The 15,871-nt window shown below is 39.2% G+C and overlaps 1 protein-coding gene across 3 annotated transcripts in view; it reads left to right on the forward strand.

The window, feature by feature from the left end:
- The window catches only part of ADGRB3 (adhesion G protein-coupled receptor B3), an 801,091-nt gene that overhangs the window by 784,344 nt on the left and 876 nt on the right, over positions 1-15,871 (forward strand). For all 3 annotated transcript variants that reach the window (XM_030859191.2, XM_030859192.2, XM_060283891.1), the window contains one exon: positions 9,539-9,643. In XM_030859191.2, the coding sequence (XP_030715051.1) occupies positions 9,539-9,643 (105 nt within the window). The remainder of the gene's footprint in view (positions 1-9,538; positions 9,644-15,871) is intronic.

Below are 15,871 nucleotides of genomic sequence, written 5' to 3' on the forward strand. Positions count from 1 at the left end.
ATTACTTAAACATATTACCCTGTGCATCTGTGTAGGGGTTCTACTTTTTTTTTAATTAAATGAGAAGTCAAACATTTTTAATTAAAATCCCTACTGTATAACTAGTTGTAGAAAAAAATTTAAGTTCTAACTGCTTTAAATGTATGCTAAGACTGAGATTTTCCAGACAAGTAAAGAATCCATTTCATAAACACTAAGATAAGCAGACAATTTATGTTGAGAGTTGAACTTGGTCAATTTTTTTACCTCCCTCAGTTTGTTGGGAGGTAGGAATTTCGGTTTCTTGATTTTTCATATTTAAAACAATTGTGTTTGTTTTACTTCAGTGAGGATGTGAAGAGAGCCGTGTGAGGGGCTTTGGCTGGGTAGCTAGGCTTCCTCAGGACTGATTTGCCTTGAGTCAGTGGTACCATAGGCTCCCTGTGGTACCTTCCAGACTCTTTTTTCCAATAGCAAGTGTTGGTTCAATGTACTCCTGTGTTTGGTAAATGCTTTTTCACAGATATAAACAAGACGAAGATGTTCATTTTCCAATTTATATTGCTGCTGTAATACTGATGCTAGAAATTACTGAAATCATACCGTTTGAGCAGCTTGTGCTATGCACAAAATTAATGATGTTGGAGCATCACATAAAATGCACTTATGCATCTTGATAATTGGATATGATTCATAGCCTGCTGACATAATTGGATATAATACATTATCAATTTCTCCAGCATATTTGTACTGTTGTGATACTTACATAGAACTCAACACTCTTAGCTGATAGTCCTAAAATTACAGAAGCCTCCCAGAACATGGAAACTCGTAATTCCATCATTTCATTTATGTAGATGAGTGTTGTAGCTCAGTAATGCACATCAGGTATCAAAAGGGAGACAATTGTTTTTATTTACTGCAATGGTGAGCAAGTCCTGATTTTACCTTGAATAAAGTCTAAGGAAAATTGGTCTTTTTTAGGCATATTTCAGGAGTATTTGTACAAGATACAAAGTAATGGTAATGAATCTGACCTCAGTGATTACATGGCACATTTTAGTACTGATGTGGCTCAATTGTAGTAACCTGGCACAGAACCAATATTTCATTATATTCTAAATTGTTAAGGTAAAAGTATCAAGACTATAAATTCAAAGAGAAATAAGCAAAAGTCTTCACTTTTAGATTCTTTAGTGCCTTTTAAGGGACAGATATTTTAGGGTTTTTTCTAGTAATTCTTCAGGTAGTCAAAAGAGAGGATCATAGTGTGTGTGTGTGTGTGTGTGTGTGTATTCTTGAAAACAATCAGTTGTTGTGTTAGTACAAAGGGAAGGAGGTGGGAATTAACTCACTAGGCATCAGTGATAAAATATAGTAAAAATCTAGATCTAAAATTGAGCCTCAGTGCAACCAACTGAAGTTATGTAATTGCCAGCACTGAAAAGGGATCTAATCATACGGTGTCCTTTGGAGCATTAGAAAAATTGTGATTTTTCTTTTGTATTTGTATTTTTCTCTATGGCAACTGGTAGGAGACTCCCTAAGCGGATCCTTCTTCCTGTGCTTAGGATCCCAACATACAGCCAGGATATTATTGAAACATCTGCTAGTAAAGAAAGGAAGTGGCAACACTGCAACCCTGGATATTTTCTTGTGCTCTTTAATTGCTTTAGTTATTGTGTGATTTCTATAGGTGTCAAATCTTGCCAGAAAAAGTCTTTGAGGTATTACTTCTTTTTTAAGCAACCATTTAGTAGTGTTCCCCTTCGTCTATGTGCAACTACGCTTATGTAGCAGATGTCTCATAGATTGTGTTCAGAAAAGTTATGGCCGCATTGAGACGTTTAACACAATCTATCTGCTCTTTATGGATGGTCCTTGAAGAAGAGTTCAAGTTGTCCCCTCCCCATTTTAATTCAGGCTGGATAAATTAAGTATGTTTATGTCAGTCTTTCTGCTAACCCTCACCCAACCCCAGGAAGATTTACCACACAATGGCCAACTCAGGCATTTTGTCAGTGACAGAGAAACTTTGCCTCCTGGACTCCTGAAAGCATCTTCCCTTCACACACTCCCCAGAAACTACACATGAAAACAATATTCTCTTAACTCACGTTATCCATAAAACCCTGTGGGTAAGTGTCATACATGGGAAGAGCCCTTTCATGGAGCTGATCTCCAAGACAATATTGAGCAAAGAAAGCAAAAGGTTGACTGGTCGTAAAATGGTGGAACATGGATTCTTACTTTCTGGAAAATACACAGAAAATACTGTAGTGATGACCCTATGTTCTGTGACCAAACCTGTTACTGGATTTGAATTCCCAACTCTAAGCAGAGATTCGGTATATCGTAAGCATCCAATAAGGCTTTGTTGAGTGAGTGATGAAAAATTGAATTTTTAATCTGGCTTGCTTTAGTAAAAAATGATCACGCACTGTATCTGAGTTGGGGCAGAGAGCAGTGTAAAAAATGGACCACTATGGAGGTAACACCTCAAAGATAGCCACATGGGACTTCAAAGCTACCCACATCAAATATAACTCAAGGAGCTAGAAATGGCAGGTAGAAATTCTCAGAGGAGGAAAAGGCATAGAGATTGGCTGAGTGTGGCATGTGCAAGAAACAAGAAGCAAGTCAAAATTCACCATAACATGGGGTCTGTGGAAGAAAAGCACAGACAGAGGGGAAATTTAGAAACCATATAGTGAAGGGCTTGCAACCATGGAAACAATTACCTGATTTGTTACTAAAAGCTGCTAAGTCTTTTCTGTTGTGTTTTGTTTTGTTTATTTTTAGTGAGGAATATTTTTAGGACTAATCTGGGCTACAGAAAGATAAATATGGCAGTAATAGGAAGGAGAGATTATAGTATGGTGAATGAGGAAGTTGAAATATAAATTAGGAAGTGACTGGTCGAAGAAAGAAGAAATGAAGGTCCACTTCCTAGAGGTGGTAGGAAAGGAAATGGATAAAGGGACACTGCAGAGTCAAGATCAGATCCTTAACTGAGCATAGGGTCAAAAGGCAGGGGGGCAGAAGAAAGATAGCTCTATGGGTCTGAGCCTGGGTTCCTACTAGTACCACAAACAGATCCAGGGAAGCCAAGGTGACATCTAGCTAGGATGAGTTGCATTTTAATACTTTAGGGATTAAGGTGACTAATATGATGTTAAATCAAAAATATTTGGCAGGTGGTTTAAAGTGTCTGTCTTGGATTGAGGACGAAGCTCAAGGAATTCTTAGGAACGCTATTACAAACCTCCATTCTGAAACCGTAATAGACATTGTTATTCTTTCCATGTTAAAAATACATGGAGAGAGGTATCTATTTTGTATTTTCTCTTGCAAAACCATGGGGATAAACCTTGTCACATTCTTCCATGGGAACCATGCAGCCTTTTAAACATGCCTTAGAATGTTCCTTTGACGTTTCTAGTGAGTCCTCCGCTCCCAGTAAACCCATGCTTCTCGCTCTGGGCAATGGTGGTGGGCAGCAGGCACAAGACAGCACCGATCCAGGGTGATCATGAAGTATCTTTGTGGGGACTTAATTTTATTGGAAGATTTGGGAGAACATAGTCAAGTAAGATAAAATATTATTTTATACTGATTTTATATCACTGTGAACACAGCTAAGCTATGACATAGAAGATAAAATTTAAATTAATTTCTAAATATCAATAGAAAGCATAGGATTTCTTAGAAATGTCCTTTTCATAAAAGCCCCCTTCCTGCTTTGTCCTCGACCCCCAGCAGTGGGTACATTTTGTTAGGCAATCTGCACATTTTGGGAGGAAAAATTTGAGCACTGCAAACTTGGCTATATCCATCTCTTGTAGCCTCCTAAATTTAAACTGTTGCAAAATTATTTATTTGTAGCCAAGTATACTCTTGAGTGACAGTGACTATATATATATATATGCACACACACACCTTATTCGGTCTTTCCAGACCTTTTGTCTGGTTTCTTTTAAGCCCTGAGTACATATTTATTCAACTAGAAACATGTTTGAAACGTAAATAGACACTGTAATGTCAGACATTTCAAATGGCTACAGGTTCTGTCTTATGGATACATTGGGACTCTGGCCAAAGAAAAGTACATAAATCATCCCCTTCCCACAATGTGGCTTTGATTTGATAGTCAACCTTAATTCCTGCAGTGTCTCTTGCTTCCTTGACATGGGTTTTCCCATCACTGCAGACTAGTATTCAACAGCCCACTCTGGATTGAAGCCTGTAAAGCAGTGAGATGAGTAGAGATAAACCTAGTTTTATATGAGTAAATATAGACATTGGCAGTATAGCTATATAAACGCCTAACACTGAAAAGGTAATTCGGGCCAAGTGGTTTCTAATTCCTAACAGCACATGATTTCCCAGCCCCATAATCTAAAGTTTATAGTCGGGAGATTCTCCAATTTTTTCTAGCAATTTCTTTCCATTTCTAAAAGTTTATATATAGTAAAGCCTATCTTATCTGTAATTCAGGCTTAAAGAGATTCCAACTCTATGATTCAAGACTCTGAATTTGGAAGAGAAAACCTTCAGTTTGTTTCAAACCACCTGCAGGCCCTTTATAAGACACTTGTATGGGAAATAAGGGAGCACAAGAGGACCAGAACAGAGAGGGAGGCTTTTTGTCTGGGGCCAATAAAATGAGTCTTCCCTCCAGTGGGGAGACCTCTTGAATAGAAGGAGAGGGGGCAGGATTTATGATGGCCTTCCAAAGCCTATGTATCTATGACATCTCAATTCATTTAATTTATTCCACACCCATCTGTCGAGCACCTTCAGAACGTCAAACACCGTGCTAGGTGTCAGGGAGGCAAAGTCACGGCCCACGAGGTGTTCAGAGACAAAATAAGGAGACCAGCCTTCAAACCAGAATTGCAGTACTTTGGGACCATTGCAGGGTGATCAATAGCCACAGAGCTTATGGCCTCTCTACAGAAGGCCCCTCACCCACCCTGGACTGTTCCGTCTCCTCTTCCATCAGAAGAATTGAGATGGCATAATCACAGACTTGAATGGTCCGATAAAGGAGGCTCCCTGGACCTGTGGGGTCCATCTGAGACAGCAAGCAGCATGCAGAGAGAATTCCCTTGGACTCAGAATGGATTCCAACCTCCCACCACCTGTGTGAGCTGGGAGCCTTACCGGCCTCTCAAGCTAAGTGTCCTAATCGGTCAAGTGAGATAGGGACCACCACCTCCCAGGGTTATTGTGAGGATTGGGAAAGCTAATAATGGCTCCTCTGGCTCTTACCTGTGTGCTCCAGTGATGTGACTTATAGCCCTTTTTAAGTCTTCAAAACAATCTTCCAAGGTTATTCTGACTGCTGAAACTGTAGCTAAAGGGAGGTTGGGTTTGGGGCCTCTTACCACACAACTTGAAAGCCATGGAGGTAAGATCGTAATCCAAATTTGTCCAGACCTAGAGCTGTTAGATTTGATATGTCCCAAGTATGCAATCAAGGAGATTGTCTGGGATGTAATAGGAGCTCAAGACATGAAGTTTATTCACATCCTAATTTTTCTCAAATATCTGAAATTTCATGGAAGTGTTTCACAGTGTATCACTTTTTCTCTAATTCCAACAATTAGAAGGCTGCCAAGACTGCCTCCCTTGAATTACAAAGATATAAAATAAAAGATAAGAGTCCTGTGAAAAAAGCTATTCGGAGACACTACTTTTGTGCAGTTAGGTGGCTGGTCTTCTTGGGATAGCGCTTCAATACAGCTTTGAAAAAGGCTGGACGATAATAATCTGAGTGCAGGGGAGCATTGCCAAGCATTTATCTTTACTGCAAAAGATGCCTGTAATATTTGAAAGGCGTTATAACTGAAGGAACCTGACTTTTATATGTATTGCCAATTAGAATATATTTGATTGCTTCAATAGAAAATCCACATGAGTTACAGTTTTGTCACAGAAGTCAATTTCTTTGAGACACAGGATGTTTAGGTCACAAAAGAAAGGAAAAGGTAAACAGATAAACACTAAGGTCTGTAAAAATCCTAAAAGAGCCATCAAAATGAACCAGTAAGATTTATAAGCATGAAAACTTGTAATTAGGTAAGCAAGATCATCAAAGGCATGACTGCTTCAAATAAATAATTATTTAGGCAAGTAAATAAAGCAAGGGAAACCCTTATTACTTGTGACAACTAAAACTGCAGCTTAAGTTTTTATCCCAGAACACTACTGGGATAGAAACCATCCAATATTCACTGTGATGCTGGCTTTCTTGTCAATGGAACCTTCCCCACTAAGAAAAGCAGAAAGATGGACTTGAGTTTATGAACAAGAAGGAATCATGCATGGAAGGTCAAACTGGGCCCATGACAGATACGTGAGCTGCCCCTTGGCAACCCTAATGTGACACTCCTCTCAGAAGCAGCAGGCCATCATTGCTATGGTGATTTCTGGCTGTGCTAAGATGGCAGTTTCAAATTAGAATGATTATCTGGCATGAGGATGTTTCTAGATAGGAAGGGCCCTGAATTTTAACATCTAAATTTTTCATTTGTCTTTATATTCATTTCAGGGTCCTTGAGCTTTATGGTTCAGAGTAGCTTTCGTGAACTTACGGAGAACATTGCAAACGGCTCTTTGGTTATATCATAGTGGTATCCACCATATATATTTCTGAGAATGTCTTAACAATCCATCTCCTCAAAATAAAATCCACTCGATTCAGAATCAGGCACTGCCCATTCAATCAGGATATGATTTAAAAACTCCTATCAGTTAATGTATCCTCATTTCCACGGGATATATTTGACACTTTATTTGCTTCATTAAACATGCTTTTACCCATCAGAGATATTTGGTTACGAGAGAGAGAGTGACTTTGACTGACAGACAAAAGAGAACTTTGTTGGAAGGATATGGAAAAACTCACCTCTTGGGAGGGGACGGTAAAGACCTTGATGGGCAGTCCCCCAGTGCAAAGTTGGGACCCTCTGATGAAATAAAAGATAAGTGGAAGATGACACAGCAAACCCACCACAGGACCACGTTAGAGCAGGCTTGCTGTGCTAGTAGTATCAACCATCTTAGAAGAAAATAAGTCCATCTCTTTGGAAAAGAATGATCTCCTTGAGGAAAGGGGATTTGGGCATAAGATTACAAGTTGTACTAGGAATTCTCTGCATTTTATAAAATGGAAGAAAGAGAACAAACACGATGCAGGAATAACTGATTTGAGAATTTGAAACTTAAAAATGAATATGGAAATATTGGGGAACTGACCTCACTTGGATTTCTCTTAGCAAATTTCCCTGTCACGTACTGCTATAACAGCACTGCTTGTTTTCCTTACCACAGTCTAATTTAACTTTCATTTGAGTTATTATGTGATTAACACCTAGGTCCTCCATTACACCTCAAACTATAAAAGGGCAGGGACTCTGCCAGATTTTGCACACCATTGTTACTCCCCCGTTTAGCTCAATTTGAGATGTCATGAATATGTATTAACTGACAGAATGAAATATCGTTAGAGAAATGTCAGTACTATGACATCACTCCGACTGCACCCTAGCACAAAGTAACTGTGTGGTTAGACTCGTTATCATGAAAATCACTATTTGTAAGTTAGAGCCAGAGTCAATATTCTGATGACTATAGTTTTGTTTTGTTTTTTTTTAAAAAACATTCCTCCCCCCCTCCCCGCCCCAAGTTCCCTGAAAGTCATCAGACCCGCCCATCCCCACCCCACCGTCAGAGTCTGGCTCCTGCAAAAAAAAAAAAAAGCATTCCTTGTAACACAAATCCGTATTTTAGTCAGTGTCTTAGGACCTGGTGCTGCTGGAAATATTTGCCTCCCTAAGGATAGAATGTACTGCATTGTTTGCCAGCTACTTGGTCCTTAATATCCCTCCATCGCGTTGCTTATGCAAATCCCCCTCTCATCAGTCTTCATCAGCTATCACTAGTCAAGTTACGTTTGTCTGGTGTTTCTCTGCAAACCCTGTAAATCTGTTTCTTGTACTCTCCCGAAAATTGCAGGGAAGTTCATCACTCTGTAGCCGGGTGCTGTGTTTCATGCTCCTGTCACCAGTGATGGTGCCATGTTCCCATCTTCCCCACCTGATTCATCAACAGTGAACTCCAAGAGCTCAGAAGAGCCAAGGTGGAAATAATCCAGTAGAGCAAGACTTAAAATGGCAGAATTCTCTCTTATGAAAGTAGGCTAGTGAAAATGGAAGAATTAGCTAAACAAAGTATTGCCTAAACACAGATTCATTAAATATAGGAAATTAAAGTTGGCCTAAGAGAGAAGAAGCCTTTTTCAGATATGTTAAAAATGCCATTTGCATTTTTCTTTTGCCATTTTTGTTCTCAAGGAGATAAAGTGTTCTACGCAAATGTCTTTTGAGAAGAAAATTGGGCATTATAGATCTTCCTCCAAAGATATATTTCTTTTTTCAAAACAAATCCTTACTTTTGAAAATATTTGATAATTAAAACAATAGACCAAATGTTCAAATCCTAGCTTAGGCATGAATATAGTATACCCATGCAATCCACAAGAGCAAATGGTGAATTATGAATCGCATGCTTAAAAAAACTATAAAATCTTACACAAACGCGAAGGCATAATCTTGGAGAACCACCAAAATTTTGAAATTTTTAACTTTTAAAAATCACAGTAGAGGAAGGTATTTTCTCCTTTACACTTGTAAATACAGGGTATTTATTATCTAACTCTTCTTTGTTAGCGCTCTTTTAAATGCTCTGTAACAGAAAAAGATTCAGCTCGTGGTATTATACTTACCCCAGGTCATTTTTGATTTCTGACTCGATTTGTTGAGTTATGATGAAGTTGGAAGAAGTATATCACCAGGGATGAAGGATATCAATATATTTGTATCTGTGGTTGTAGAAGCTCATCAACCACAATTCATGCTCTGAATTCTAAGTGTTAAGATTATTTTGTAAACAAATATGTGAAACCTATGGGTCAGATTTTCCTTCTGCGAAGCTCAATCACTATTCACAGGGAAAGTGTAAGATTTCAGATCTCACATTATATTTCAGACACTTTAGTGCTTTGAGTCAGCCTTAAATGGCAGGGCCTGGGAGTTTGCTTCCCCTTTAGTACAGCCAGCTAAGATTTTAGTGTTTATAGACATAAAACATAAAAATGTAATATCTCCCATGACAAACACTGAGAGACTGTGGTGCTTTATAAGTCAAAATGTTTAAACTTTTTTTTATATTGTAACAATTTTTGTAAAACAGCTTTAACTTTGAATGATGAAAACCTTACAGAGGAATGACTGCTGTATTTTTAATGCACCCACAGGAGAAAACTATTTTTTGGTAATCTTGTAAGTGGAAGAAATAGCCAATTCTTCATGTTCCAGAAGTGCGGACCATAAGACAAGGATTTGGTGCAAACCATTTGCATTTCTGGCATCTTCTGGGACATTCTAGCTCCTGGAAAACTTGATTTCCCTTATTAGCATAGCAAAATACTAAATCTCTTCTTTTAACGCATAAATCAGATTAGAAACGAGAGCCATCTTACTCTCTTTTGCAGAAGGTCATGCATACAAGGAAGAGGCATATGGAACTGTTTCAGGAACTCAATCAGAAATTTCAAACTTTGGACAGATTTCGGGATATACCAAATACAAGCAGTCTGGTGAGTATGCTTTACTTCATCGGTGCCTGATGCCACGATAAAGATGCATCATGTCAGCTGTCCCCCCTGCCTTCGGGAAGCTCCCAGATGTCTTGGGAACACAAGAGTGGCAAACTGAAAAATAAGGAATAATCCCCCGAAGGTGCTTTGAAATGTACTAAGAAGCCAATTAGGAATGACAGAGTCTTTAAGTGTTTTATTCGTATTTCAAATGTCCTCAATTATAAGGTCTAATTGCAATTAGTTATATATCCAAAATGTGCTGGATTCACTTGGACCTTTTATCATCAGAGTTAAAAGTCAGCTAATTCAAATTTCCAAGTACTTGACTAAATATTTTCATTAGAATGCCTGGCATTTTAAGGTCATTAAATGTAATATATATAACCTATATAATATAGATAGATAATATATATTATAAATGTATAATATATAAATAACACATATATCTGTCTCTCTCTCTCTCTCTTTCTATAGATATATATATGGAGAGAGAGAGAGTTGCTACCTAAAACTAGAGTGGTGGGTTTTGTCTACCAGAGTAGGGAAAAGAGTTTCAGGATACACATCAGCGCTGGGGGCTTTGATTGTTGATTGCAGCGATTCTCTTCACTCATTCCCACTACTATAATGCTAGCATAGGATGTAATCAAATAAAATGATGTTTTGCAGCTACTATGTGCATGGCACAATCAAAGCTCCAGAGAAGGCTGTATCATTATTTGTGAGAGCACTGGAGCAGGCATCCAGAAATCAGTATGATGCTTCGACAAGATATTTCAGTTTTATGATGGTGCAAAAGCAATATGCATGCAGTAGAAGTCGTACTTTGAATTTTGATCTTTTCCCAGGCTAGTGAGATGTGGTCCAGTACTCTCTCGTGATGCTGGGCAGAGGCAGAGATCCACAACTCCCACTCAGCCCCGAGATCACGAGGGTGAACAACTGATACACTGACAACCGTTCTGTACCCAGACAACCATTCTGTTTTTCACTTTCAGTGCAGTATTCCATAAATTACGTGAGATATTCAACACTTTATTATAAAGCAGGCTTTGTGTTAGATGATTTTGTCCAACTATAGGCTGATGTAAGTGCGTGAGCACCTTTAAGTTCGGCTGGGCTAAGCTATGATGGTCAGTAGGTTAGGTGTATTGAATGCATTTCGACTTATGATATTTTCAACTTATGATGGGTTTAGTGAGACATAACCCCATCGTAAGTTGAGGAAGATCTGTAGAAGAAAGCTCAAGCAAGAGCTATCTGCTTGAGTTTTCTAGCAGACAGTTAGCTTCTGCTAAGAACTCGAGAGCTCAAGAACGATCTTGAGCAAATTACAAAGCTCAATTTCTGAACCTCAATTTTCTCCTTCTAATTTGGGCATAGAAAAACAGTCATTAATAATACGCTTCCTTCGATCCTCACACTTTCCAAAGCGGGTGGGACCCTGAGATGCTACAAGCTGAGACTCAGCTCTGAAGGCTGGAGCTGGGACAGCCGTCTGACCCCACGCTTCTCCTCTCCAAGCGTGGCACTCCTTCTTTGCCTCACACTTTTGCAGGCCCTGGCTGGACCTACTCCTCCCAACCTCTGGCCTTCTGAAATACATGTCACTCTAAGGTATTTTGGGTCGCTTTCTAATGCTAGTGATTCTTTCATATGTGTATGGGTCTTAATCCTGGCTTCCTGATTAGTATCATTAGCTTATCAACAGCAAGAATTTATGTGTCTTTGTGTTTTTCTTGTATTCTTCTCAGTACTGAGTATGATGCTGGTCACGCATGGTAAGTGACCAGTAAACGGCCGCTCTTGATTTCTTGCATGTCTAATAGTTTAATCTGCATTTGTTAAATGAAGGTTATCAGAAGTATATACACTTTAACTGTTCATTGGTCTCTAAAGAGCTTGTGTATATCAGTCTATTTTCCTCCACACAGCAGGAATCATGTGTTATGTGGAATCATCAACACAGCACTAGGCGTAGAGAAAACATTTACACGTAGTGAGTGGTTCTTTCTCCGTCTACCGCCCCTGCCCCAAATATTAACCTGTCCATTTTTAGTTAGCAGGAAAATGAAAATTGCACCATTGAGATTAGACCTAAACTTATTAGCTGCTCATTTTGGAATGTTGAAAGCTAACATTGAAATAAACTGAAGAAACTTCATTTTGTTTTTTTTTTAAGAGAAGGTTATGTTTACCAATCCAAAAGCCTTATGCAACAGATACAGCTGGCTGACTGCTATAATATGACTATAATTTCCCCTTGTATGGTCTGGGTATTAAATCATTAATGGCACAAATATCTGTATCTCAGTTTCCTGACAACCAAAATAGTCTACTAATTACAGCACAGCTCTGCAGCAGCCTGCCTTTTCTAGAAAGGATTTATAAATATTTATCATTTGGGAGGTTAGGAGTGGGGAGGATAGTTGTCATTGCTGCTTCACTATTGTCCTAAATACATGAGAACAGAGAAAAAAATCCTTATTCAGTTCTGATTAATAAGGGATGTGCGAGTGAGTTCACTATCCTTAATTCAGTCATATAATTCATAGTGGCACATTGCTAATGGAACAGTGCATAATTGGGTGGAGAAAGACATGTTCGAGACACAAACCTCAATAAAGTCTGTTTCATCTTTTTTTCCGGCTCCTAACTCACAGCACCTGCCTGGCACCTGCAAATGATGGTAATTATGTAGAATGTGGGGAATCAAAGGGAAACCAAAAGACCATTAAGTCCGTCTCCCTGCTCCAGCCCGGACAGCACCTGAATCCCTACAAGGGGTAGGCATTGTTAACAGCCTTTCCCTGTGAGTGTCTCCATCAGGATCCCACCCGCGCGAGCAGCAGCTCCAAATTCTCCCTCTTTTAGAATGTAAAATATACACATTCTCTTTCCCTTTGTCCCCTCGATCCGTAGACTGGAGGGAAAGAAGGAAGAGAGGGAGGGAAGAAAAGGTGAAGGGAAGGAGGGAAAGAGGAAAGGATGGAGGCAGGAGGGACTCACAAGTCTGCCAGACCCTCAACCCCGGCTGGGAACTGAGGGAAACGCGCAGGCAGCCCAGGCCATGTTTCCGGTGGCTCTGAGTTCTCATATTCCATTAATCTTCTCTATTTATACAGCCTAAGACCACATTTGTATTTTTGGAAGCCTCACGCATGTTGGCTTATACTGAGTTTATAATTTATCAGGCCTTTATCACACATGCTTCAGTTTACGTACATCGCCCCTGCTCTATACTTGAGCTCAAAAAGCAAACCAACCAACGTAAAACAGTTACATCAAATCAGGAACTTGTACCAACTCTGATTGAATTTTATATCAGGATTTAGGTCTCCACTGAAAGCTTTCCTGGCCTGGGTGGCTCTCCCTGTGGAATTCAGTGATCCCCACGGGCTATTCCAAGGTTGATCGTTCTTTGGACCGTTGAACAGTTTACACTTTCCACGCAAGAATCCATCCACCCCAAGCACAGAGGAAGATGGGTGGCCCCATGGGCACCACCCCCTGACTTCCAGCCCCCTCACTCCCTGGGGGTCCTGTTCCCACCCTGATTGCTGGGGGTGGCGGTTCTTCTCCACTCAAGGGTGTCCACACACTTGGGAACAGTGGTGAGAACCACAGCTCAGCAGGGAGTACTATGGGATGCCAGAGGAGATGAACCACATTAACTAATTTATTACCCACTAATAGAAGCTCTCGGAAATTCGATCGGTCCCGTACTGGCAATAATACTCTTTGAAATTAGAATCTAGACATCCTGACAGTGTTTAAAATGGGCCTTTTTAGTTCCTGTATCCATGGTGCTTGATCTTTAAAATATAAAAGGAAAATCACACTTGTTCCAAACATAATGAAACCTTTATTTTTAAAGCCAGTGAACTAACACTTTACATATCTTGAATTCTTTTAGGATTGAACTAATTCAACTCTCTGTCAAACCTAGGATTCTCAGAAAGCTCCTTGAGACAGCCCTCCTCCAAGATGGATAAATCCACCCCATGGCTTTGCATTGATGACTGATGGCTCAGGTTCCTGTAGTGCCCTCTAAGGTCCAACCATTCTTCATTGCCTACAAAATAAATTCCAAATTGGGAAGTAGCCTGGCAGGCGAAGCCCCTTATGATCTGGCTTTCAGTTCACATTTGCTTGTTTTTTTCTGATATTCTTTTTCACTCCAGCTAAAATGAATTGGCACTGTTCTGAGATGTCCTATCTCCACGCTCTCTGGGTTTGTACTTCTTGGTACACGTGCCTTTCCAGCCACCCGACCTCCAACCACACATATGCCTTCATGACAAAGCCCATTCTTCTATGCCAGCCTTAATGTCACTTTTCTCAGAAAGTTCTCTGTGCTCCACAAAGGGAAGCTGTATTTCCACCCTCTGAACTCCCTCAGCACTTTTTCCGGATCGTAGATGTGGATATAACTGTATATTTTATACCTTCATTTAACTATAGACACCTTTATGATATGTATGATTACTATCTAGTGAGCATTTATTAAAATCAGGCATCATGCTAAGCCCCTCTGTGTTTTTTATCTTTGCAGCCCCACGAAGTAGGTAATGAGCTGCACCCTTGGCCAACTCCTTTGGCCCAAAAGACAAAGCATATCTCTCTTTTGCAAATAGTAAAGTTGAGATTCAGAGAAATTGTTCAAGGTCACGTTCATATGGAATGGAGTAACTGGAATTTGGTACTGTGTGCATTGGGCTTTAAATCTATGCTCCCTGGTGGACCATGTGCTTTTCACCAAGTGATTTATCACCTGACTCTCCCTAGCACCTAATACGATGCCAGCACAGAGCAGCTGGTAAATAAACATGGGTTGAAGGGAAGCAAGGAAGGAGACAGGGAAAGAAAAAAGGGAGAGAGAGAGAAGGGGAGAGTTATAAGACTATATATTTCATGAGACTTTAGGGTATTAGACTAAATCAGAATGAATCCACTGTACATCTCTCCAAAGATAACTTTTTATTAAATCTTTACCTATTAGCTATTTTTTCTTGTGTGTCCTCATGATTAAGGCTAATAAGTGCTGAAAACATCTAATGTATTGAGAATTTTAATAACGTAATTTCTAGTTATACGTATTTCTGTAAGTCGTCTCTTTGGCCTATCCCAACCAGAGAATGATTTTTAATATACTGAATGGAATCCAAATAATTATTCAAGAACCTGTTTTATGTTCCCCCTGCTAATTGATTATAGTCAGTTGAAGGCCAGAATTTGTGGGGGGATGGGTGGGGGGGAAGGGAGAGGGAGTAAAGGACGCATTTAACAACCATAGTTGTTTTAGCTTAAGTTTTGTCTAAGGAGATTTCAGTCATGATTTCCTTCTTGTTCTTTGATGTTATTCAGATTAGTGTATCCTATTCAAAGCCCTTCATTTTACAGAAATCTTTAAATCATACTTCTTTAAAATAGAGAAATTTTACTGCTAACTTTCAGCAAATACCAGACTATAAAAACCACAAATGATGTCTGCTCATGCAGTCATCGAGCACCTATAACATGGAAGGTCTCGGTGGTGTCATAATTAGGCAGATCTTAAATCTTAGGTAATTAGAGGGTGTGGACTGTGAAACTTAAGAAGAAATGATTTGTAGACATTTTTTTAAATGCTTATATTGCTGGATATGTTTCCCCCAAAACGGTGTGCTCTTTGAAAGGATTTGTGCTAGTGTGCTACCCAAGTATATAGAAAATTGTGGGGAATATACATCAGATAAAAAAATAGATTACACACAGCAGCATTTTCATATTCTAAAAAGGATAATTTCTTGCAGAGAAACTAAACAAAGACAGTGATCTAAAATTTCATTTTATGAAATATGGCTAGTTTGGGTTTACAGCTTTTAATGTTGTGTAACATGCCCTATGACATATCCTCAATTTTTTTTATCCCTCCAAAGATTCTGACAAAATACTTAAATTTTCTACATTTAATCTTAGCAGGAACTTAACGCTCCTTCCTACCTGAACATATAGCCATCCTGACACTTCACAAGATGCCCCAAAACAAAACATCATCTACCTTGCCTTCTATAATACTATTCACTTCCTTTGATTGCTGGAAAATTTTAGGGTAACTCAAAAAAGGTGTTCATCAATTTGTTCAATGAAAGAAAACTGAAATCAAAACTACTTCCTGCAGCTGGCCACAATTTCAAATCATCTCTGAATCACATAAACTGGATTAAGCTTAGGAACAGGCTC

This window comes from Globicephala melas, chromosome 14, assembly GCF_963455315.2.
Source record: "Globicephala melas chromosome 14, mGloMel1.2, whole genome shotgun sequence".
Taxonomy (NCBI): domain Eukaryota; kingdom Metazoa; phylum Chordata; class Mammalia; order Artiodactyla; family Delphinidae; genus Globicephala; species Globicephala melas.